The sequence below is a fragment of the Protopterus annectens genome, chromosome 2.part0 (assembly GCF_019279795.1).
Source record: "Protopterus annectens isolate FY-2018-M chromosome 2.part0, PAN1.0, whole genome shotgun sequence".
Lineage (NCBI taxonomy): Eukaryota > Metazoa > Chordata > Ceratodontiformes > Protopteridae > Protopterus > Protopterus annectens.
In genome coordinates, this window is record NC_056728.1 from 846,736,844 (window position 1) to 846,760,057 (window position 23,214).

General features: G+C 40.4%; 1 protein-coding gene across 2 annotated transcripts in view; it reads left to right on the plus strand.

Moving 5' to 3' along the window:
- The window catches only part of RCHY1 (ring finger and CHY zinc finger domain containing 1), a 690,901-nt gene that overhangs the window by 286,876 nt on the left and 380,811 nt on the right, over nucleotides 1-23,214 (plus strand). For both annotated transcript variants that reach the window (XM_044061114.1, XM_044061115.1), the window contains exon 4: nucleotides 636-714. In XM_044061114.1, the coding sequence (XP_043917049.1) occupies nucleotides 636-714 (79 nt within the window). The remainder of the gene's footprint in view (nucleotides 1-635; nucleotides 715-23,214) is intronic.

The following is a 23,214-nucleotide window of genomic DNA, read 5'->3' on the forward strand; positions in this document are numbered from 1 at the left end:
TGACAGGGTAAATTTTTATGTACAGTATTAATTGTACAAATGGAAGTTTGATATTTTTCTTCAAAGCTAGTTACCTTCCTAATCTCCATAAATTATTTTTTTAAAAGAGGCTTCTAGGCCTTTTAACCACATAATCTGAAGAAGATTAGCATCATTAGTTTTATTCAGAGTAGAATAGAAAGACCTGCATTTATAGGGATTAAAGTACTGGTGTAATTGATGGAAAGTCTCCACATAGATGCATCTGGGATGTCGGGGAAAACTTGACTAGTACTCGCATCTGCTGTTGCAGGTCCATGCATTTAGAAACATTCTCTGTGGGTGCAGTTTTAAAGATCCTAATTTATGGTGGAACTTCACTTAACTACTTTGAAGCAAACTACAGTAGTAATATCTTGCAAGTAGGTGCTTTTTACATGTTTCAGGTGCATCAAGAGTGCTTAGCTGTTTGGATCCAAAACTACTTTTCTGTTGCAGGAAGGTGCACTTAACTGCATAAAGTCTCTGCTTGTGTGAAAGATCATCTGCTCATCAGCTGATCATCTGATATGGCATAGTTGAGTTGAAGATAGTATAAAAGAGCTGTTTTAAAAGACGTACATTGGTAAGTGATGCATTTATTTTGTCTTTAATAGAATTGGCCCAAAAGAGAAGTTCTTTCATTGTACAAAATGCAATTTATGCCTGGCTCTAGATCTGCAAGGAAAGCATAAGGTAACCTTAACTTTTTTCAACTTGCTGCAAATGATTTGTGGGTTGTGGTTGTGGTGGAGTGCTTGCTTGACTGAAATGCCTCACAGTTTGTAACTGAGTGTTCAGAAAATCCAGTCCTTCTGTGATTGTGTTGCATGAGTTAGGAAATCTGCATACCACAAGACATGCTACATCTCTGTTGCATCCAAAGCATTTGACAACCATGTGGCATTTTTTTTCTTTGAGAATAGACTTGGTATAGATGCCTGCTGTTTTGACTAGATGCCCATTGACAAACGCCATCAAGGTTCAGCTGACTTCTCTGCTTTTAGGCAAAAAAAGAAGGAAAAAAATATGTGCTTTTCTGGCAGACTGCTACCCTTTTGTTGCATGCAGCCTTGTGTGCTCATCATTCACAGTGCCTCAATGGCATATGGGTTCTCTACCTGAACAGACCCATACTGGCAGCTTTCCGGAGTTCAGAATTCCCTTTTCTGACCCCCTGTGATAGGGAATTGGCTAAGAGCCTCCCACCAGAGAACCTTACCCTCTTCACAGAAAGTCTCTTGTCCAGTCTTTTTACCTTCATTGAAGGTTGTGCATCAGGGCCGGCAACTCGGCACATAAAAATCTACTGCCCATCAATAATGGACCGGAGTTCCGCTGTGGCGACCCCTAACCAGGAAAACCCGAAAGACACAACATCGTTGAATCTCCTCAGCAGCCTGCATTGGTGGATTGCAGCTTCCAGACTCAGATAAAATCCTTTTGGGAACTTCCCTTCCTCTTTATTATTATATATTTTTGATTTATTTTTATTTAAAAATGTCTGTGTGTGTGTAATATATATATATATATATATATATATATATATATATATATATATATATATATAGGTATATATATATATATATGTATATGTGTGTGTGTGTGTATATATATATATATATATATATATATATATATATATATATATTTATAGTAGACATACATATATATGTGTATGTGTGTGTATATATGTATGTATATATATATATATATATATATATATATATAAATAAAACTAAATATATATATGTATCTGTATTAATATTTTAATGTAACATATTTGCTATTTACTACTGCTGTTAATTCAGTACTACCTTTAAGCAGTTATGGGACATTTTCTAAAGTGCTTTTTGACTTGTACTGGGAAACTGAAGTCCTTTTGTGTCAATTAAACACTAGGGACTGTCTTATGAATGTAGATCTGCGATTTAATCATGTCTGTTTATCTGCTTCGTAGGTTCATAAGTAGGTACTAGGCTATTGGCCCAAGGGCCTATGTAAGCCTAGCCAGCAAGGTTCCATAGCTTACGCCACCCAAGAAAGTTATTTTCCTGTGCCACAGTCCAGCAGAGACACAAGTGATCCCCGGGGTGTATTTCCTATTTCCCATCCACTCATCAAGATTTTTCTTGAAGAGTGCTAATGAAGAACTTTGCTTGACATAGATGGGTAGCTTGTTCCAGAGTATAGGAAGTCTCTGGGACAGGAATCTATCCCTCCAGCGTGTCCTGTTTATTGTGATGACAAGGTTTAGGTCCCTGGCGCGTGTAGCTCGGAGGGATTGGGATTTCTTTAGGTGTAGCATGTCCAACAGCTCTGGGTTTGACATAGCTTTATATGTTAGGCAGAGATCACCTTGGAGTACGTGATATGCTATGGAGTAAAGCTGGGGGGTTTTGAGGCGGTCAGTGAAGGGCATTTGTTTGAGGCCAGTAATCCTCCTTGTGAGGTACTTCTGTGGCCTTTCCAGCTGCTGCAGATGTCTTGTGAGGTACATTCCAAAAGGGGCATTGTACTCTATAATGGGTCTAATGAGTGATGAGTAGAGGGGAGCAATTACCTCTTTTTTCATGGATGAGAACCCTTTTATGATGAGGTGTGCCACATAGAAGAACTTCCTGACTACTGTGGTGATGTGACTATCAAAGGAGAGACTACGGGTCCCAAGGCCTCTTATCACGCATTCGGTGTTAAGTAGATTGCTGCCTATGTGGTAGTTCATGGGTACAGAGTTTTTACCAAAGGAGATGACACTGCACTTTTTGGCACTGAGCTTGAGGCCATGGCTCTGACACCAGGCATCTGTCTCAGCGAGGCCCTTCTGTAGGATGTCCACATCTTTTGGAGACTTGACTATGGCTCCTATTTTGCAGTCCTCTACGAACTTGTTAGCCAGAGGCCTTATGTGTTAGCCTATACTTCAGAGAAGTAGATCTCAAACAGCAGAGGTCCTAGGACGGAACCCTGTGAAGTTCATCGTGTTTCACTGTTGCAGTCATTACATTTGGGTAATCCTGCTGGCAGGTTGCCCTCAGCCGGCCTGAATTCCAAAGTCTTGGGTCCTGCGTCGGCTGCTGTCGCCCCTTCCCTGACGTCAGGTCATCAGAGGTATAAAAGAAGCAGCCGACACCATTATCTTCAGTTTTTCTTGCCACGCAGTGCCCGAAGCAGAAGCAGTTCGCAAGTGTCGTACGGCCGACTCCTGAGATTTTTGTGTTTGCGTTTCAGATCCGAAGTATTCAATAAAGCTAAGTACCCCATTGGGGAAACTTTTTTCTTGCTCCAGACCGATGTCAGAAAAAGTTAATAATTGTATTTCTTGTGGAAAACATAAGGATTTTCATTCTTACTGTATTCCTTGCCTAGGCCCTGATCACAACGTTACTGGTTGTTGGTTTTGTGCTAGATTTAACCAACGCACTATTAAGCGTTGGTTGGTATGATTTTGCTTTAAACTTTTTTGGACGCCGGTATAATTATCCTGAAATGTCATCGGATAGCCATCCGACTACCAGAGTTTACAAAAAACGCAAAGAAAAGGATAGAGAAAAACAACCGAGGCCCAAAACCGACGACGAAGCTTCTCCTAAGCCAGTCGCCGGTTTGCCGGTTCTCAGTGAGGCACTTTTGCAGCCCCTGATGCTCGCTACTTTAGAGTCGCAGGCCGCTACCGACTCCCACGTGGAGTCGGCCATGCCGCTGGATACTCAAGGTATCGGTGCCTCGGACGCTAATCCCTCAGATGGGTCCGAAGCCGCTGAGCAGGTACTGGATTCTGAGGGTGTATTCAGACCTAAACATCTTTACATTAAAACGACTTCAGCTTCAAAGGCAAAGACTAAAGCACCTTCTAAAGCAAGGAAACAAACTCAAAAACCACGTGGACAGGCCTATATGCCCAAAAAACACAGATGCTCAAAATGGCCGAAGACTTGATTACTTTGATCAGGGGTTCCCATCCCCTTCTGATAAGAGGCCTAGGCAAGACACCGACTATGAATCTTCAGATCAGGTTTCTATTTCTTCTGATTCCTCTTCTGATCAGGAATATTCTCTGCCCCCCTATGAGGATTCTGATGCTGAAGAATCTATACCTTCAGCATTTCCTCCTGAGGACTATTCCTTTGGGGAAACCTTGCATACCATGAGGGAGCATTTCTGCTGGGAGAGCCAAGATTTTTCAGAATCTAAAAAGAGGCTCAGGGATTTTTTTTTTTACTACCTCAGCACAGGTCTCTAGCCATTCCACCTGTTAGACATTGTAGATGATGTATTTTCGGGGCCTAGGCTGACCCCTGACACTCTACCCCCAGCTCCTGTTAAGCCTGACGGATATTAGACATTAGATATTTCCACTGCAAAAAAACCAACCTCCTCTGACAAGAGATTCAGGGGCACTGGATAGATGGGGAAAAAAGGTTTACACATCTGCAACTTTGGTTATAAAGGCCTTAAACTGTCAATTGCATATGCTTAAGTATCAGCAGCATGTCATGGGATTGCTTAAACAGAAAATGTTAAATTCTGAATGTGCAGAAAACAAGAAAATGCAGGATTTATTGTATGCAGCAGACTAAGTTGGAAAACATACTTTGCAATGTGGTTTTGATTCTTTGGAGGCCTCCTGCAGGGCCGCAATTACAGGTTCTGTAATTAGGAGGCATGCTTGATTAAAGGAACAAAATCTGCCTGATCATGTTAAAGTAAAATTACTAGATGCACCTTTACAGCATGATACTTTGTTTGGTGTTAAGGCAGAAGAGGTGTTAAAGAAAATGGAGGACAAAGCTAAATCTATGCAAACTGTCAGATTTTTTACAAGTACAGCCACCTAGGTTTAGTAGACACTGGCCTACAAAGAATTGGTCCTTTCCTGTGTCAGACAGTCCTTAAAGGGGCAGATCCCAGGTGCAAGGTTCTTATAGGCCCCAAGCAATGGGGGGCTTCTACCTCCAAAGCTGGAGAAGATAGATCACAAACATACAGAAAACAGTCCCAATGACTTCCCCCTGCCTGCACCAAGCACTTACCTTCTGGCAGCACCCTTAGGGGGAAAATTAGCACTTTTTGCTCAAAATTGGCACGTCATAATCCAGGACAAGTGGGTTCTAAATATGGTGTCACAAGGCTACAAGTTCGAAAAAAACTTTTAAAACACAAGTGGAACACTGGAACAAAAAACCACAGGAACCAGTCCGAAAAACCACTCCAAGACAAATAAACTTTAGTGCTTTCATCCACTTTAATGATGTGAACTTCATCAGAAATAATAGACAGGTTCCTATCCCTCATTTAAATACTTAGTAACAGGAAGTGATGTAACCTTCATAATTTAATAAAAATTATATAATGAATCAATCATCATATTCTTAGTTTTTTTGATAAAAACATCAAGTTATATAATACTTTTATGAATTCAAAACAATTAATCAATTCTAATGAAATGTATATCAAAAAATAATGTATATATAAAAATACATAATATATTGTATAATGAAATAAATATTGAAACTTATATAATAAATATAAATAGTTATCTTAGACTAAAAAACACTTTATGTTAATCACTTCATTTAGACCAGGGAAAGTGTCAGCTCCAAACAGAAGCTGCCATAAAGCTTCCTTCTGCTCTAATTTATTGTTTGTATCCCCTATAAATGTTCCCTTGTCTATGTAATCCAAAACGAAAAATTCAAACTTCTTAAAATCTGTACAAGAATGTGCATGTCTAGCTAATGAATTATTTCTGTCTTTTTTCTTTATAGCCAACACATGTTCGTATATTCTATGTTTTAAGATTCTTTTAGTTTTACCAATGTAATAATTTTTGCATGTACAACAAGTAGCAATATACACTACATTCTCACTGTGACAATTAAAATATTTGTTAGCCCAGAAAGTCTGACCCAAATGTTCCATTGTGATAAATGATGAATTACTGATGAATCTGCATTGTTTGCAGTTCTTACATGCAAATGTCCCTTTTTTAATGCAAACCTTCCTCATGTTGTCCTTGTGTGTTGTTTTAAATGACTCCAACATCTGTTTGATGTTGGTGACCTTCTTATATGTAAACCTTGGTTTTAAACCTAACAGTATAGTTAAATCTTTGTTGCCAAGAATAATTCTCCAATTTCTTTCTATCACCTCCTTAATGCACCAGATTTCATTAACTATTGGTAAAGGAAAAGAAGTGTAGAATTCCTGTGTGTTTTGATTGCTACTATTTGAAACACAAACTGGAGGGACAATCGGTGTGTCTCTGGAAGTAAGAATAGGCTTTGCTACACCATTTCTCAGCATGGAAACCTCTTTTTCTTTTGTCACTAACCATTTTTCATCATAGCCTCTCTGCATAAACAGCTGTCTAAGAACCATCAACTCATTCAAAAAAGTACTATCCTTAGATGTTAACCTACTCAATCTAATCATTTGCCCCTTAATTACACCTTTTTTCATATGTGCTGGGTGCAAACTGTCCTTATGTAGGTATTGATTTGCAAAACAAGACTTTCTATATATGTTGCTAATAAATTGTCCATTAGTTTGATCTATATTTAACGCCAAATCCAAAAAGTTAATTTGCTTGCCAAATCCACTTATTTTGAAAAACAGAAAATCTGTTGTATCATTGAGGTCATTAACAAAGTTTACAAATTCTAAATATTCCCCTGACCACAGAAAAAACAAATCATCTATGTATCTGGTGTAAAGTTCCACTTTACTGTAGCTAGGGTGTACCTTAAGGAACTTCTGTTCCCAGTTTGCCATCCCTATATTGGCAAAGGCTGGCGCAACTCTTGCCCCCATGGCCACACCTGACAGTTGTTTATACAAGAATTTGTTGAAACTGAAAAAATTATCAAGTACCAATTCCATCAATGTACAGATGGTGTTTACTTTTAAAGCAGGGAAATCAGTGCTAGATGTAAGATATTCTCTCATAAAGTCTAGTCCCTCATCTTGACTGATAGAGGTGTATAAACTCCTCACATCAAGTGTGCCAATGAATATATTCTTGTCTGATATTCTATAATTACTCAGGATCTCCAGCAAATGCCAAGAGTCCCTTAAGTAATGTTCAGACCTCTGTACTATTGGATTTAGTACACTGTCTAACCATATGGAAATGTTTTCAGTCTTAGATTGTTTAGCAGAAACAATAGGTCTAAAAGGTGGATTCCTTCCATTGTTCTGAGTTTTTGGAATACCAAAAAAAGTAGCCATTTTGGGATACTCCACCAATAAAAAATCATAATCCCTATTGTCTATCTCACCTTGGCAAAGCATATCAAAAAGCAAAGTGTCCACTTTCCTGAAACTACACCTTATGAAGTCTAGAGAGACCTTCTTATATGTATTGGCATCTTCCAGTAGTAAATTTAGCGATTTTTCATAATCACTTGTATTCATAATTACTACTTTTCTCCCTTTGTCTGCTTTCATAGTTCTAATGTTAGAATTACTAGTAAGATTTTTTAATGCAAGCCATTCGTCATTGGTTAAATTATATTTTACATTGTGACATTTGATTTCCCTAAACTCCTTCTCACAAATGTTCTGAAAAACCTGCAAAGTGTTGACCAAAGGTGGATTAAAGATAACTATTTATATTTATTATATAAGTTTCAATATTTATTTAATTATACAATATATTATGTATTTTTATATATACATGAATTTTTTGATATACGTTTCATTAGAATTGATTAATTGGTTTGAATTCATAAAAGTATTATATAACTTGATGTTTTTATCAAAAAAACTAAGAATATGATTGATTCATTATATAATTTTTATTAAATGATGAAGGTTACATCACTTCCTGTTACTAAGTATTTAAATGAGGGATAGGAAACTGTCTATTATTTCTGATGAAGTTCACGTCATTAAAGTGGATGAAAGCACTAAAGTTTATTTGTCTTGGAATGGTTTTTCGGACTGGTTCCTGTGGTTTTTTTGTTCCAGTGTTCCATTTGTGTTTTAAAAGTTTTTTTCATTCGTCTAATTCTTTAGTATGGGAACCAGTTCATGGCCTTTGAGGTTTCTTTGCAAGACGTCCTGCTAAATCTATCTACCTATTCTATCCAGGATAGAGGGGATGATATATTAAAGACATCTGATTTTCAACAAAGACTATCTGTTACTATCACAAAGATAGTCAAAAACTGTCTGCAAGGACAGTTACAATCTTTAAAAGAACAAAAGGGTGAGGGCACTTTAAATTTTCAAACTTTTGAAGAGCCACACCCTCTGCACGTCACGAACGCTAACAGTGGTGTTGATCCTGAGAACTGGAATGGTGAAGGAGGTGAGCGACGGAATTTGGCAGAGAATAACGTGTGGAATTATGTTTGTAAATTCAAAGAAAATCCATTTTCTATGGTGGTGGATGTTTCTGCAAACAAGACTAAGTAAACAACTAAATGACATTAATTCATGCAAAAAATGTATTTTCGAAATGGAGAGATTAGTGTTCAAACACGTTACTTTGGTTTTGGAAGTACAATATTTGGGAGAGTGCATTAAGCGTAAAGTTGTGCCACAGGGTTTAAGGATGGCCAAGTTCCCTAATTGTGTTTCACCTGGGGACGATTTGTGTAACACCTTGATTGAACTTTACAATGAAACTGGATTGGCCATGATGCGTGTGTTGGTGGCACATTATGAGAAAGAGATAGTTAAGGTTAGAGACAGTATTAAGTCGTTGGATGAAAGCATCAAAAATCATAGTTGCTTTAACGATTTATTGACATTATATAATGGTGTCGAAGCAAAGGCTGACAGACACAGAGCGACTATCATTGCAAGGAAGCAAAACAAATTAAAAAGAGACATTTATGCATATAAGCTTAATCAAGCTTATATTTGCAGTATAGATGATGACAAGTTTTCAAAACAGGTCTCTAACAACACTAATTTGCACACAAATATGGTAGGTAAAGTAACAAGTTTTAGTGAAGGGACTAATACTATCAATAAGGACACTTCCCAAAGGTCAAACCAGGTTGAAATGGCAACATCCAACAAAGAACTGTCCCACAATGAAGATGATAATCCAAATACAGCAGCTGAAGCTGGGACAAGCTTTGCTGAAGTGGTAAGCACTTCAAATGGACAGAGTTCTAGTCCTTTTCTAAAACAGGGGACTTTCAAGAAACGGACTACCAAATGGTACAATTCAACATAGCAGAAGGGGAAAACAAAGGGGAAGAACAAACGGAGGTGGTAAATCCACTTCCAAGTGATAAAAATTTTAACACTGACATTGTGAATTTAAGCAATGTGTCTCTTTCTGCAGCAACAAGTAATGTGTTAAAAGGGTTCTCCTTCATTCCTACATTTGGAGTGAATTTGGGGAAACTGATGGTAGATTTTAGGCTTTATTTGCGTAAACTCAATCTCAAATATATTATGAAAGAAGTAAATAACACATGGCAACAGACATTTTCAACACCTAGTAAACCAAGTGTTTTTAATCCACCTTTGGTCAACACTTTGCAGGTTTTTCAGAACATTTGTGAGAAGGAGTTTAGAGAAATCAAATGTCACAATGTAAAATATAATTTAACCAATGACGAATGGCTTGCATTAAAAAATCTTACTAGTAATTCTAACATTAGAACTATGAAAGCAGACAAAGGGGGAAAAGTAGTAATTATGAATACAAGTGATTATGAAAAATCGCTAAATTTACTACTGGAAGATGCCAATACATATAAGAAGGTCTCTCTAGACTTCATAAGGTGTAGTTTCAGGAAAGTGGACACTTTGCTTTTTGATATGCTTTGCCAAGGTGAGATAGACAATAGGGATTATGATTTTTTATTGGTGGAGTATCCCAAAATGGCTACTTTTTTTGGTATTCCAAAAATTCAGAACAATGGAAGGAATCCACCTTTTAGACCTATTGTTTCTGCTAAACATCTAAGACTGAAAACATTTCCATATGGTTAGACAGTGTACTAAATCCAATAGTACAGAGGTCTGAACATTACTTAAGGGACTCTTGGCATTTGCTGGAGATCCTGAGTAATTATAGAATATCAGACAAGAATATATTCATTGGCACACTTGATGTGAGGAGTTTATACACCTCTACCAGTCAAGATGAGGGACTAGACTTTGAGAGAATATCTTACATCTAGCACTGATTTCCCTGCTTTAAAAGTAAACACCATCTGTACATTGATGGAATTGGTACTTGATAACAATTTTTTCAGTTTCAACAAATTCTTGTATAAAGAACTGTCAGGTGTGGCCATGGGGGCAAGAGTTGTGCCAGCCTTTGCCAATATAGTGATGGCAAATTGGGAACAGAAGTTCCTTAAGGTACACCCTAGCTACAGTAAAGTGGAACTTTACACCAGATACATAGATTATTTGTTTTTTCTGTGGTCTGGGGAATATTTAGAATTTGTAAACTTTGTTAATGACCTAAATGATGCAACAGATTTTCTGTTTTTTCAAAATAAGTGGATTTGGCAAGCAAATTAACTTTTTGGATTTGGCGTTAAATATAGATCAAACTACTGGACAATTTATTAGTAACATATATAGAAAGTCTTTTTTTGCAAATCAATACCTACATAAGGACAGTTTGCACCCAGCACATATGAAAAAAGGTGTAATTAAGGGGCAAATGATTAGATTGAGTAGGTTAACTTCTAAGGATAGTACTTTTTTGAATGAGTTGATGGTTCTTAGACAGCTGTTTATGCAGAGAGACTACGATGAAAAATGGTTAGTGACAATAGAAAGAGGTTTCCACGCTGAGAAATGGTGTAGCAAAGCCTATTCTTACTTCTAGAGACACGCTGGTTGTCCCTCCAGTTTGTGTTTCAAATAGTAGCAATCAAAACACACAGGAATTCTACACTTCTTTTCCTTTACCAATAGTTAATGAAATCTGGTGTATTAAGGAGGTGATAGAAAGAAATTGGAGAGTTATTCTTGACAACGATTTAACTATACTGTTAGGTTTAAAACCAAGGTTTACATATAAGAAGGTCACCAACATCAAACAGATGTTGGAGTCATCTAAAACAACACACAAGGACAACATGAGGAAGGTTTGCATTAAAAAAGGGACATTTGCATGTAAGAACTGCAAACAATGCAGATTCATTAGTAATTCATCATTTATCACAATGGAACATTTGGGTCAGACTTTCTGGGCTAACAAATATTTTAATTGTCACAGTGAGAATGTAGTGTATATTGCTACTTGTTGTACATGCAAAAATTATTACATTGGTAAAACTAAAAGAATCTTAAAACGTAGAATATACGAACATGTGTTGGCTATAAAGAAAAAAGACAGAAATAATTCATTAGCTAGACATGCACTTTCTTGTACAGATTTTAAGAAGTTTGAATTTTTCGTTTTGGATTACATAGACAAGGGAACATTTATAGGGGATACAAACAATAAATTAGAGCAAAAGGAAGCTTTATGGCAGCTTCTGTTTGGAGCTGACACTTTCCCTGGTCTAAATGAAGTGATTAACATAAAGTGTTTTTAGTCTAAGATAACTATTTATATTTATTATATAAGTTTCAATGTTTATTTCATTATACAATATATTATGTATTTTTATATATACATGAATTTTTTGATATATATTTCATTAGAATTTATTAATTGTTTTGAATTCACAAAAGTATTATATAACTTGATGTTTTTATCAAAAAAACTAAGAATATGATTGATTCATTATATAAATTTTATTGAATTATGAAGGTTACATCACTTCCTGTTACTAAGTATTTAAATGAGGGATAGGAAACTGTCTATTATTTCTGATGAAGTTCACGTCATTAAAGTGGGTGAAAGCGCTAAAGTTTATTTGTCTTGGAGTGGTTTTTCGGACTGGTTCCTGTGGTTTTTTGTTCCAAGGCTACAAGTTCCATTTCCATACTCTGCCAAAGGCAAATGGCTGGCCAGATCTGCCAAAAAATCAATGGACAGAGGCACAAAAACAAGTCTCATCCCTCATGGACATGAGGGCCATTCACCAAGTACCAGAGCAAGAGCAGGGCCAAGGATTTTTCTCAAGACTGTTCTTGGTACCCAGAAAGGACAAGGCCTGGAGGCCGATACTGGACCTATCTATTCTGAACACTTTCCTGGATATTCCGAAATTCAAAATGTTGACTTTGCAGCAACTTCTGCCCATGCAGGGCAAGAATGCTTGGCTTGTGACTTTTGATTTAAGAGGTATACCTGCATGTTCCAATCAGACAATCATGCAGAAGATACCGAAGATTCAAGGCTGGTTCAATGCATTACCAATTTTCTGCACTGCCCTTTGGCTTATCTATTGCGCCCAGGGTCTTTACAAAGTGCCTGGCACCAGTAATTGCATTCTGGAGACAGAGGAATACAAATATATCCTTACTTGGATGACTGTCTCATTCAAGCAGATAACAAGGGCATTCTTCTTCAACATCTGGCATTTGTGAAAAGACTTCTAACATGCCTAGGGTACACAGTCAACAAAAAGGAATCAAAACTAGTACCCTCACAAGAGATAATATTCCTGGGTGCAAGCTTGAATACAACTGCCCATATGGCTCATCTCACGCCAGAAGGCAACTGACTACCTATTTCAAAATGTTGTTAACAGAGGCCCAGTTATCTGCAAGAAAAATTCTGCAGGCTTTGGGCTTCATGGCCTCCTGCATCCAACTAGATCTATATGCAAGACTGTATATGAGGAACTTCAGTGGTACCTAAAAAGTGTTTGGACTCAACATTGCCACAGCCTGGAAACAGTCATTACTCTCATTCCCTGCCTGCAACAGGAGTTTCAACGGTGAGCAAAGGCTTGTCACCAGAACAAGGAACAGCCATTCACATTACCTCCATCCAGGCAGACACTAACAATGGATGCGTCATACTATGCCTAGGGAGTCCACATGGCAGGAAGATGCATTCAGGGCACATGGTCCTCAAACCAAATGCATCTACATATCAATCAAAAAGAGATGTTAGCTGTTCAAAATGCACTGACAGCCTTCAAGGACCTACTTCAACCGGAACAACTACTGATAAAGACAGACAACACCACGGTCATGTGGTATATAAACAAGCAGGGGGGCACACATTCTTACCCCCTTTGCAGACTAGCCATGACCTTGTGGGGCACAGCTTTGACTTACCAAGTACATCTGCAGGCACAATTCCTGCCAGGAAAGGAAAATACTCTGGCAGACGAACAAAGCAGAAACCTCATGGATCCCCATGAGTGGAAGCTGGATCCACAAGTCTTCAGCATGATAACAAGGAAATGGGGATGCCCGGACATAGATCTATTTGCCTCCCCTCTCAATTACCAACTAAAATGATCCTGCACAAGGACTTATCACAGGCAAGCATGGAAAGTGGACACCCCATCTTTCAGCTGGAAAAACATATCAGTATATGCCTTTCCTCCACTGCCTCTCCTCCCCAAGGTGCTCCTAAAGGTCAGACAGGAGAAGCCAGAGATGATACTGATTGCCCCAGACTGGCCACGCCAGTACTGGTATCCATTACTAAGGAACTTATCTCTATACCCAGCTTGGTCCTTACCTCAAATACCTTGACTACTGTCCCAACAAAACAATCAGATCATGCACAGCCAACTCAGGACATTAAACTTGGCAGCATGGTGGATAATGTAGTCATACAAAAAACACCACTCGGTAAAGCTGTGATGGATGTCATTCTGGAAGCCAGAGGGCCTAGTACTAGAAAGTCTTATGGTGGAAAATGGAAGAGATTCTGTGCCTGGAACCAGGCACAAGGAACTGATACAGTGGTACCAAATATTCCTCAGATTTTGCAATACTTAACTGAGATGCTGGACAAAGGCCTATCTTTTTCATCAATCAGAATTCATGCCTCTGCCATTTCGGCTCATTACAATACAGAGCCACCACTTTTTTCCACCCTTTATTAAGGCAGTACCTAAGAGGCCCCCAAGGAGATCATCAATACCTGCATGGGACCCCAACTATGTCTTGGAAGAAGCTCCCACTGCCTCCTTTTGAGCTAGCTGCTATTGCTGATATGAAGTTTTTATCTTGGAAAACAGCTCTGCTCTTAGCAATTACTTCTGCAAGACGAGTTTCAGAGCTGCAGGCGCTCATGGCTGTGGAACCTTTCATCATTTTTCATCAAGACAGGGTCTCCCTGAGGACAAACCCAACATTTATGCTTAAAGTAGTGTCCACTGTGGCTCTTAACAAAGCCATCCATCTGCCAACCCTTTATTGAAATCCACAGAACAAGGGGGAGAGAATTCTGCATTCTTTGGGCGTACACAGACAGCTTAGATTCTACTTGGACAGAACCAAAGCTTTCAGGAAGACAGAGCAATTACTAGTGGCATATGCTGCAGGATCACAAGGGAAGCCTATCTCAAAGCAGACTATTTCTAAGTGGTTAGGCCACTGCATTCATTTCTGCTACTTACACCATGGCAAGCCAGTGCCTAAGGCCATTAGGCCTCATTACACCAGAGCTGCAGCCACCTCAGCAGCCTTTCTCAGGGGAGTACCAACCAGAGACATTTTAGAGGCGGCTACTTGGAGTTCAGTGCACACCTTCACAAAGCATTATCATCTGCCACTCTACTCTAAATCCAGGGCAGGCTTTGCCACTGCAGTCCTGCAGGGCCTCTTAGCCACTCCTACTGCTGTCTAGTTCCAGCCTCCCAACCATAGCTTTGGGACTCTACCCAAATGTAATGACTGCAACAGTGAAACACGAACATATTACAGTTGTGTACACTTACCATAAATGTAGATGTTAGAGTGTATTCACTGTTGCAGTGCAGGTTACCCACCCGCCTTCCCCCTTTTTTCTTTTGGATCTTATCTTTCCTTCTCTGATTTATACTACCTATGTGATGTATTTGCTTATAGATGAAGGTAAAATTTATATTGGTGTATTTCTGAATATATACATAAAGTTTGGCTACCCTTTTTGGGGGCACCTGACATCTGGGGCAAGAAAAATGAAGAAAATGGCATCTGCTGCTACTTTTATACCCCTGACGACATGACATCAAGGAAGGGGCGACAGCAGCCGACGCAGGACCCAAGACTTTGGAATTCAGGCCGGCTGAGGGCAACCTGCCAGCAGGATTACCCAAATGTAATGACTGCAACAGTGAATACACTTGAACATCTACATTTATGGTAAGTGTACACAACTGTAATGTACTTCACTTGTCACTGCTTTGAGGTCAGATTTGGAGTCTGCAACTTTTACAGTGTGGATTCTGTCAGTGAGCCAGTTGGCAACCCATCTTGTGACATAGGGATTTATACCTAGTTTAGCTATAATTCCAGAATGGGGGATGGTGTCGAAAGCCTTGGCGAGGTCAAGATAGGCTGTGTGAGCCACCTTACCCTCATCTACGGCTTTGGCGACTGCCTCAAAGAAGTTGATCAGGTTCAGGAGGCATGATCTGCCTTTCACAAACCCGAACTGGGTGGGATCCAGAGTTTGGAGGTTACCAATGTCTTTGTTTATGAGTTCCATGATGATAGTTCCATGGCCTTGCAAACCAGGCTCGTCAGGCTGATAGGTCTTTCGGAAGTAATTGCTTTTTTCACCTTTGTCTTCATTTAGAAGATATTTACAGCTGGTTTAACACTGCTATAGCCATTTTATTGTTAAATCGTGAATGTACTTCAGATTACTTTATTCTCATTTTCTAAGCAGATTTTTTTTCATTTTTGTGAAGGGAATGTTTAAGTAAATTCTTGTTTATAATGTTTTAAATGGTTTCTGTTTGATTTAGAAGAATTTGTTTGACTTTTTGGCACTGTTTGGACAAGTGAGTTTTACTTGGTGGTACTGTGACTGTGTATGCTGTTCTTTACTACATTGCGCAGGTTGTAGAGCAAGGTTTAGCACATTTTCAAACTGTTTCTGCTATATTATGCAGTTTTATCCCTTTTTCCTGTGTATGGACATAGTATATATTTTCTATCATTGCTACCCTTGGTCATTTTTAATAGTGTCAATGTGTTATTCTGACTGGTGTTTTTTTTCCCCCTGACTTAATCGAGCCTGATGGCATCAAACCGGGTTGCACCTGAAAGAAAAAAAATCAACAAAAGCATGCCTCTGCCTAAGGTATGTGAATCTTTTTTTGCCTTAAGGCAGCCCACAAACCATTTAACTTTTTCCCTGTCACCCTATGGAATGAGCCTGCAACTGTCTGTGATATTAGGAGTCAGACACAACCTCCAGGGCTGTTCCAGTACCTGGTTCAGGTACAGGAGATGAAAACCATTTAGGTGCAGAAGAGGTCTGGGTAAGAGACCCCTTGCCAGAAGGAAAATACTGCAAACTCTAGGGTTCATGGCCTCCTGCATTCTACTCATTCCTTATGCCAGACTGCATATGACGACACTACAGTGGTACCTAAAAAGCCTTTGGTGTCAACACTCTCAAGATCTGGAAACTATCATACCAATGATATCTTGTCTAAGGAAAGATTTTCTTTGGTGGGCAGTAGCATGCAACCACAACAAGGGACTTCCCTTCTCACAACCCTCCGCCACCCAGACCTTAACCACAGATGCATCAGACTATGCCTGGGGTGCATACCTGGATGGCAGATGCATTCAGGGCCATTCGAGCCCGACTCAAATACATCTTCACATCAACCAAAAAGAGATGCTAGCTGTTCAGCATGCCCTGACAGCCTTCATACCCCTACTCTCCCCGGGGCATCTACTGATCAAAACAGACAGCACCACAGTGATGTGATATATCAACAAGCAGGGACAGACTCACTCTTATCCTCTCTGCAGACTCGCCATGACCCTTTGGCACATGGCCTCAGCCATGCAACTACACCTGCTAGCACAATTCCTGCCAAGCTCTCTAAACTCTGTGGCAGACAACTTAAGCAGAAACCTGCTAGACCCACATGAGTGGCAGCTAGACCACAGAACCTTCACCCTTGTAACCCAGAAATAGGGCACCCTGAAGGTGGACCTCATCACCTCCAATCATTAGCTCAGCAAATACTGCACCAGGGAACCTCACAGCAAGGCCTGGAAAGTGGATGCACTATCCTTTCAGTGGGTAAACCTCTTGGTCTATGCATTTCCCCCTCTTCCACTCATTTCAAGAGTACTACTCAAAATAAGGGAGGAAAAACTGAGGGCAATCCCGACTGCCGATGCCAGAACTGGTACTCACTGTTGTGCTGCCTGTCACCCCTGCCACCATGGCACCTACCTCAGATCCCAACACTTCTGACCCAGAGGAATGAAGAATTCATACATCCCCAATTGCAGACCCTCAAACTGGCAGCCTGGCTTATTCCCTGACCTCTCCTCAAGCTGCCAGCCTATGCAAACAAGTCCTAGATATTATACGTGAGGCCAGATGCCCCAGCACTAGAAAATCCTATGCTGGCAAGTGGGAAATGGTTTTGCACCTGGATCCAGGCTAAGGGAGCCGGAAAGGCACAACTCTCCCTACCTCTCATCCCGGATTACCTAGCAGACCTACTACACAGGGGTCTATCCTTCTCTTCTATTAAAATTCATGCCTCTGCCATCTCTGCTCATTACAGCTCAGAGCCACCTCTCTTCTCACACCTTCTCATCAAACAGTTCCTAAGAGTGGCTAACAACTTAAGGCCACCCAGAAGAGCTCCTACCACACCTTGGGACCTTAACTTTTTGTTGGAAAAGCTCACCCTTCCCCCCTTTGAACCTACAGTTTCAGCAGAGTTAAAATTCCTCTCTTGGAAGACAGCCTTGCTTCTGGCCATCACTTCAGCTAGAAGAGCATCCTTCTTGCCAAAGGTGGTGTCCAGTGTGGCTATCAACCAATCCTTCCATTTGCCCACATTTTTTCCTAACCCACAAAAAATGGGGGAAAGGATTCTGCACTCTCTAGGTGCACACAGATAGCTCAGATTCTACCTGGACAAGACTAAATCTTTTAAAAAAACTGATCAATTGCTAGCCAGCTTCACTGCAGGAGCAGAGGGCAAGGCCTTATCCAAACAAACAGTCTCCAAATGGATAGCACACTGCATCCATTTCTGCTACAGACACAGGAAACCACCCCCAAAGGGGGTCAGGACACATTCCACCAGAGAAACCTCCACCTCTGCAGCTTTTCTCAGAGGGATCCCCACCAGGGACATCCTGGAGGCTGCAACCCAGACATCTGTTCATACATTCACCGAACATTACCACCTGCCTATCTTGTCCAATTCCAGAGAAGGCTTTGCCACCACAGTCTTGCAGGGCATCCTAGCCAGCCCCCAGTCTTCTTGACTGCCGCCTCCCTTTTCTTCAGCTGTGGGAATCAACCCGAATGTGATGGTTGCAACAGTGAAATACGAAGAACATAGTACAGTTGTGTACACTTACCATAAATGTAGATGTTCGAGTGTATTCCCTGTTGCAGTCCTGGTTTCCCTCCATTCCCCCTTGTCTCTCTCTATCTCTCTCTCTCTCTCTCTCTATCTCTCTCTCTATCTCTCTCTCTCTCTCTCTCTCTATCTCTCTCTCTCTCTCTCTCTCTATCTCTCTCTCTCTCTATCTCTCTCTCTCTCTATCTCTCTCTCTCTCTCTCTCTCTCTCTCTCTCTCTATCTCTCTCTCTATCTCTCTCTCTATCTCTCTCTATCTCTCTCTCTATCTCTCTCTATCTCTCTCTCTATCTCTCTCTCTATCTCTCTCTCTATCTCTCTCTCTCTCTCTCTCTCTCTCTCTCTCTCTCTCTCTCTCTCTCTCTCTCTCTCTCTCTCTCTCTCTCTCTCTCTCTCTCTCTCTCTCCTTACAAGGAATTTTTGGTATTTATTTTCTACTGGTGGTGTTCTTCCACCATAGCCTAGCTCACTATTGGGGGCTCCTGACAGTTAGGGCAAAAAAAACTGATGTAATGGAATTGGCTGCCTAATGTTATACCACAGATGACCTGATGTCAGTCCTGGAGCGACAGCAACCGACGCAGAAATACTAAACCCCTTGTATTTGGGCTGACTGAGTGCTACCCCTGGCAAGATAACCCAAATGTGATGACTGCAACAGTGAATACACTTGAACATCTGCATTTATGGTAAGTGTACACAACTGTACTATCTGAAAGATGATTATCATATTACAGTTGCTCCCAACTTCAGGAAATCTATGGGATTTGCTCTGTGTCTGGCTCTTATTATCAGTTTTCTGCATTACCCTTTGGGCTGTCTGCTGTGCCTCAAGTATTCACAAAGTTGCCTGGCTTCAGTGGTTGCTTACTACACAACCCAGGGCATCCACATTTACCCTTATTTAGATAACTTGCTGATTTATGCAGAGTCTGTTCCACATGTTTAGAATCATTAGGCAATGTCTTGGACATTCTGTCTCACCTGGACTGAAAAGTTGAAACTGCAAAATACATGTCTCACACCATGTCAAAAAATTGGCTTCCTGTGTTATATGATAGAAATAGAAAAAAAGACTAGCGTTTTTATCACAAGACAAGATTGACCTTTCTATCACAGTGGAGTTCAAGTGCAAGGCATGAATGGGGTCCTTCAGATGCAACAGAGCACATAAACATCAAAAAAATGTTAACAGTGATACAGGCCTTAAATGTTCACACCTTATGGTCCCTGGGTCCACTTTTAGTGGTGATAGACAATACCCTAGTCATGTGGTACTTGAACAAACAAGGGGCATGCAAGGTCATATCCTCTTTGCCAGTTATCAGTGATGGCCTGGGAGCTAGCCTTACATCATTATCTGATGCTTCAGGCTTCATGCATCCCATCAGAGCAAAACATAGTAACAGGCAGGCACTAAGCACATCCTGGATGGACCTTCACGAATGGAAACTCAGAACCAGCGGTCTTCCAGGTCTAGGTCCAGATGTAGGGAGCACCTCAAATTGACCAGTTTGCCTCCTTTCAAAACAGAAATTTGGAAAAATTGTGTGAGACATCCTTGCAGCCATGCTTGGAGGACAGATGCATTCTCTTTCCCTTGGATAGGAATGTTTCTGTATGCATTTACACTCTTTCTGCTGATACCCAAAGTACTTTTGAAGATTCAGAAAGAATTACCAGAGGTCATTGTGATGACCCCCTTATGGCTCAGACAAAGTTGGTTCTCCCTTTTAATGGAATAGGCCATGGGCAATTACTACAAGCTTTCTCACACTCTTGATCTGCTTCCTCAGTGAAAGGGGTGACTGGTGCACCCCAGCACTGAGCAATTACAGTTGACAACCTGGATTATTCTATCTTGAAACCTTTTAGGCACTTGTTCCATAAGAATGTGCAACAGGTGATGGAGAAAAGAAAACGTACAACTAGAATATCTTAAGTTTATAAGTGGAAGAGATTTATTAGGTCGTGCCTAACCAATAACAGAAGGCACAATATGGGGTCTGCCCCTCTGGTTTTAAAATATTTGTGTGTGCTACTCAATGATGGCTTATCTTGTGCATCTTACAACCATCTCAGCTGGTCTGTCCACGATCCCCTTCTTCCATTTCTCTTTGTAGTCAGTTTATGAAAGGAGTGTTGCACTTGAGACTGCTTTGAAAGCAATTTGCCCATCCTTGGGATTTCAACTTTGTTCTTGTAATACTGACCTTATTTCCTTTTGAACCAGCCTTACAAGGCTGATTTAAAGTTCATCGCTTGGAAAACTGTTTTTCTTGTTGCTCTCACATCTGCAAGGTGATTCTCTGAGCCTCAAGCTCTAATAGTGGGCCAGCTGTATCTGATTTTTCACAAGGACAGGGTTACTTTGTTTTTCTCACTAATTCACGCTGCCTCAGTGACAGCACCCACCATCCCCCTTATTTTATATATATTTCAGTGGTATCTAACCTTTTTGTTTTGCTGATATTTTAATGCTGTGGATTGATTGGTTTCAGGCAATTCTTGCTTCTGTTCCTCCTTGATTTTTCCTACTTAGTAGTAAAAGCCTGAACATCTCACTTCCTGTGATGGGTTAGGCTCCCTCTGGTGGATGGGGCTTAGCCTCTGGTGGATGGGGCTTAGCCGATCACCTTGTGATGACCCACTTAAACCCGGGGCAGTAACTAAGGAGTATCAATCCTCACCACTGTCACCAGTAAGGGAGCGTCACTGAAAACAGAGAAAGAAATACACAAGTTCCCATAAGAATACAGTGGGAACAGGCTCCAAACCTGGGGTTGGACTATATTCTTTACTCCAGGTCCCCAAATGAATCTTCACACTAACCACTGCACAGCAGTGTGCACCAGTTTTAGGTATTTAACACACTCACTCTCAAATATTTGATATTAACACATGCAAACACTTTTGGGAAAGACTGGCACAGATTTATCTGCTATGTCCTCTTTCCCGTTTGCAAGGTAACAGCTGCCACCAGTCAAATACCACAATATCCTTCAAAAGAGGTATTAAATTATGTTGGGTAAAATAAATACTGAGATAAATGGTAGCATGTAATCCAAGCAATAAGGCTTTTTGGAGTGGCCGTGGTGTTATCACAATAAGCATAGACGCTGTCAGGTTATTAAAAGTACTTTCTAAATAACCAGCCACAATAAAAGGTGGCTTTCAGGGATCTTCTACGACCAGGACAACTACTGATACGGACAGAAAACACCACAGTTATGTGGTACATAAACAAGCAAGGGGGTTCACACTCCTACCCCCTTTGCAGACTAGCCATGACTCTGTGGAACACAGCTCTAGCTTACAAAGTGGATCTACAAGCTCAGTTCCTGCCAGGGAAACAAAATATTCTGGCAGACAGCCTGAGCAGGAACCTGTCAGACCCACATGAGTGGATGCTAGACACCCAAATATTCAAGATGATTACAGAAGCCTGGGGCTGCCCGGACATAGATCTATTTGCATCCCACCTCAACCACCAGTTACAGATTTTTTGCACAAGGACATTTCACAAACTAGCATGGCAAGTGGATGCACTATCATTCAGTTGGAGAAACCTCTCTGGGTATGCCTTTCCGCCACTACCTCTTCTTCCATGGGTGTTATTAAAGATCAAGCAGGACAAGCCCAAGATGATGATTTTACTGTCCCCAAATTGGCCTTGTCAATTTTGGTACTCAACACTGATGAATCTATCCCAGGAGCCTCCTTGGATTTTACCTCGGATTCCAAATCTTTTGTCCCAACACCAGGGCCAGGTTCTGCACTTTCATGTCAAAACTCTCAGCCTGGCAGCCTGGCGAATTCAGAGTCTATGATTATTCCTTTTCTTCCCAAACAGGTCATGGATGTCATCTTAGAAGCCAGACGGCCTAGCACTAGAAAATCTTATGCAGGTTAATGGAAGAGATTTTGCACCTGGATGCATGCTCAGGATTCAGATCCTCTCATTCCTAATATCCCACTGATTTTACTTTACCTGACAGACATGCTACATAAGGGTTTATCCTTCTCCTCCATAAACATACATGCCTCAGCTATCTCTGCACATTACAATACATATCCTCCAATCTTTTCGCATCCACTTCTGAAACAATATCTCAGAGGTGCAAAGAATTTAAGGCCCCCTAGGACACCACCCATATCTGCCTGGGACCTCAACTATGTTCTGGAAAAACTCACTCTGCCTCCTTTTGAGCCTGCTGCCACATCTGATATTAAGTATTTATCATGGAAGACAGCTATCCTACTGGCTTTGACTTCAGCCAGGAGAGTCTCGGAGCTACAAGCACTCATGGCTGTGGAACCTTATATTATTTTTCACCAAGATAGGGTGTCTTTAAGGACTAATCCTACTTTCATGCTTAAAGTGGTTTCTAAAGTGGCTTTAAATCAAACTATTCACCTGCCAACTTGTTTCACTAATCCACAAAATAAGGGGGAAAGGATCTTGCATTCCTTGGATGTACACAGACAACTTTGTTTTTACCTGGACAGAACCAAGGATATCAGGAAAACAGAGCAACTGTTTGTTTCCTATGCAACAAACTCCCAAGGAAAAGCTATTTCAAAACAGACCATTTCTAAATGGATTGCTCATGGAATCAGATTTTGTTACTCCCATCATGGAAAGCAAATCCCAGGAAAAATTAGGACTCACTCTACCAGAGCTGCTGCTACTTCAGCTGCCTTTCTCAGGGGAGTACCTATCAAAGATATTTTGGAAGCTGCAACTTGGAGTTCAGTGCATACTTTCTCTAAGCACTATAATCTCCCAC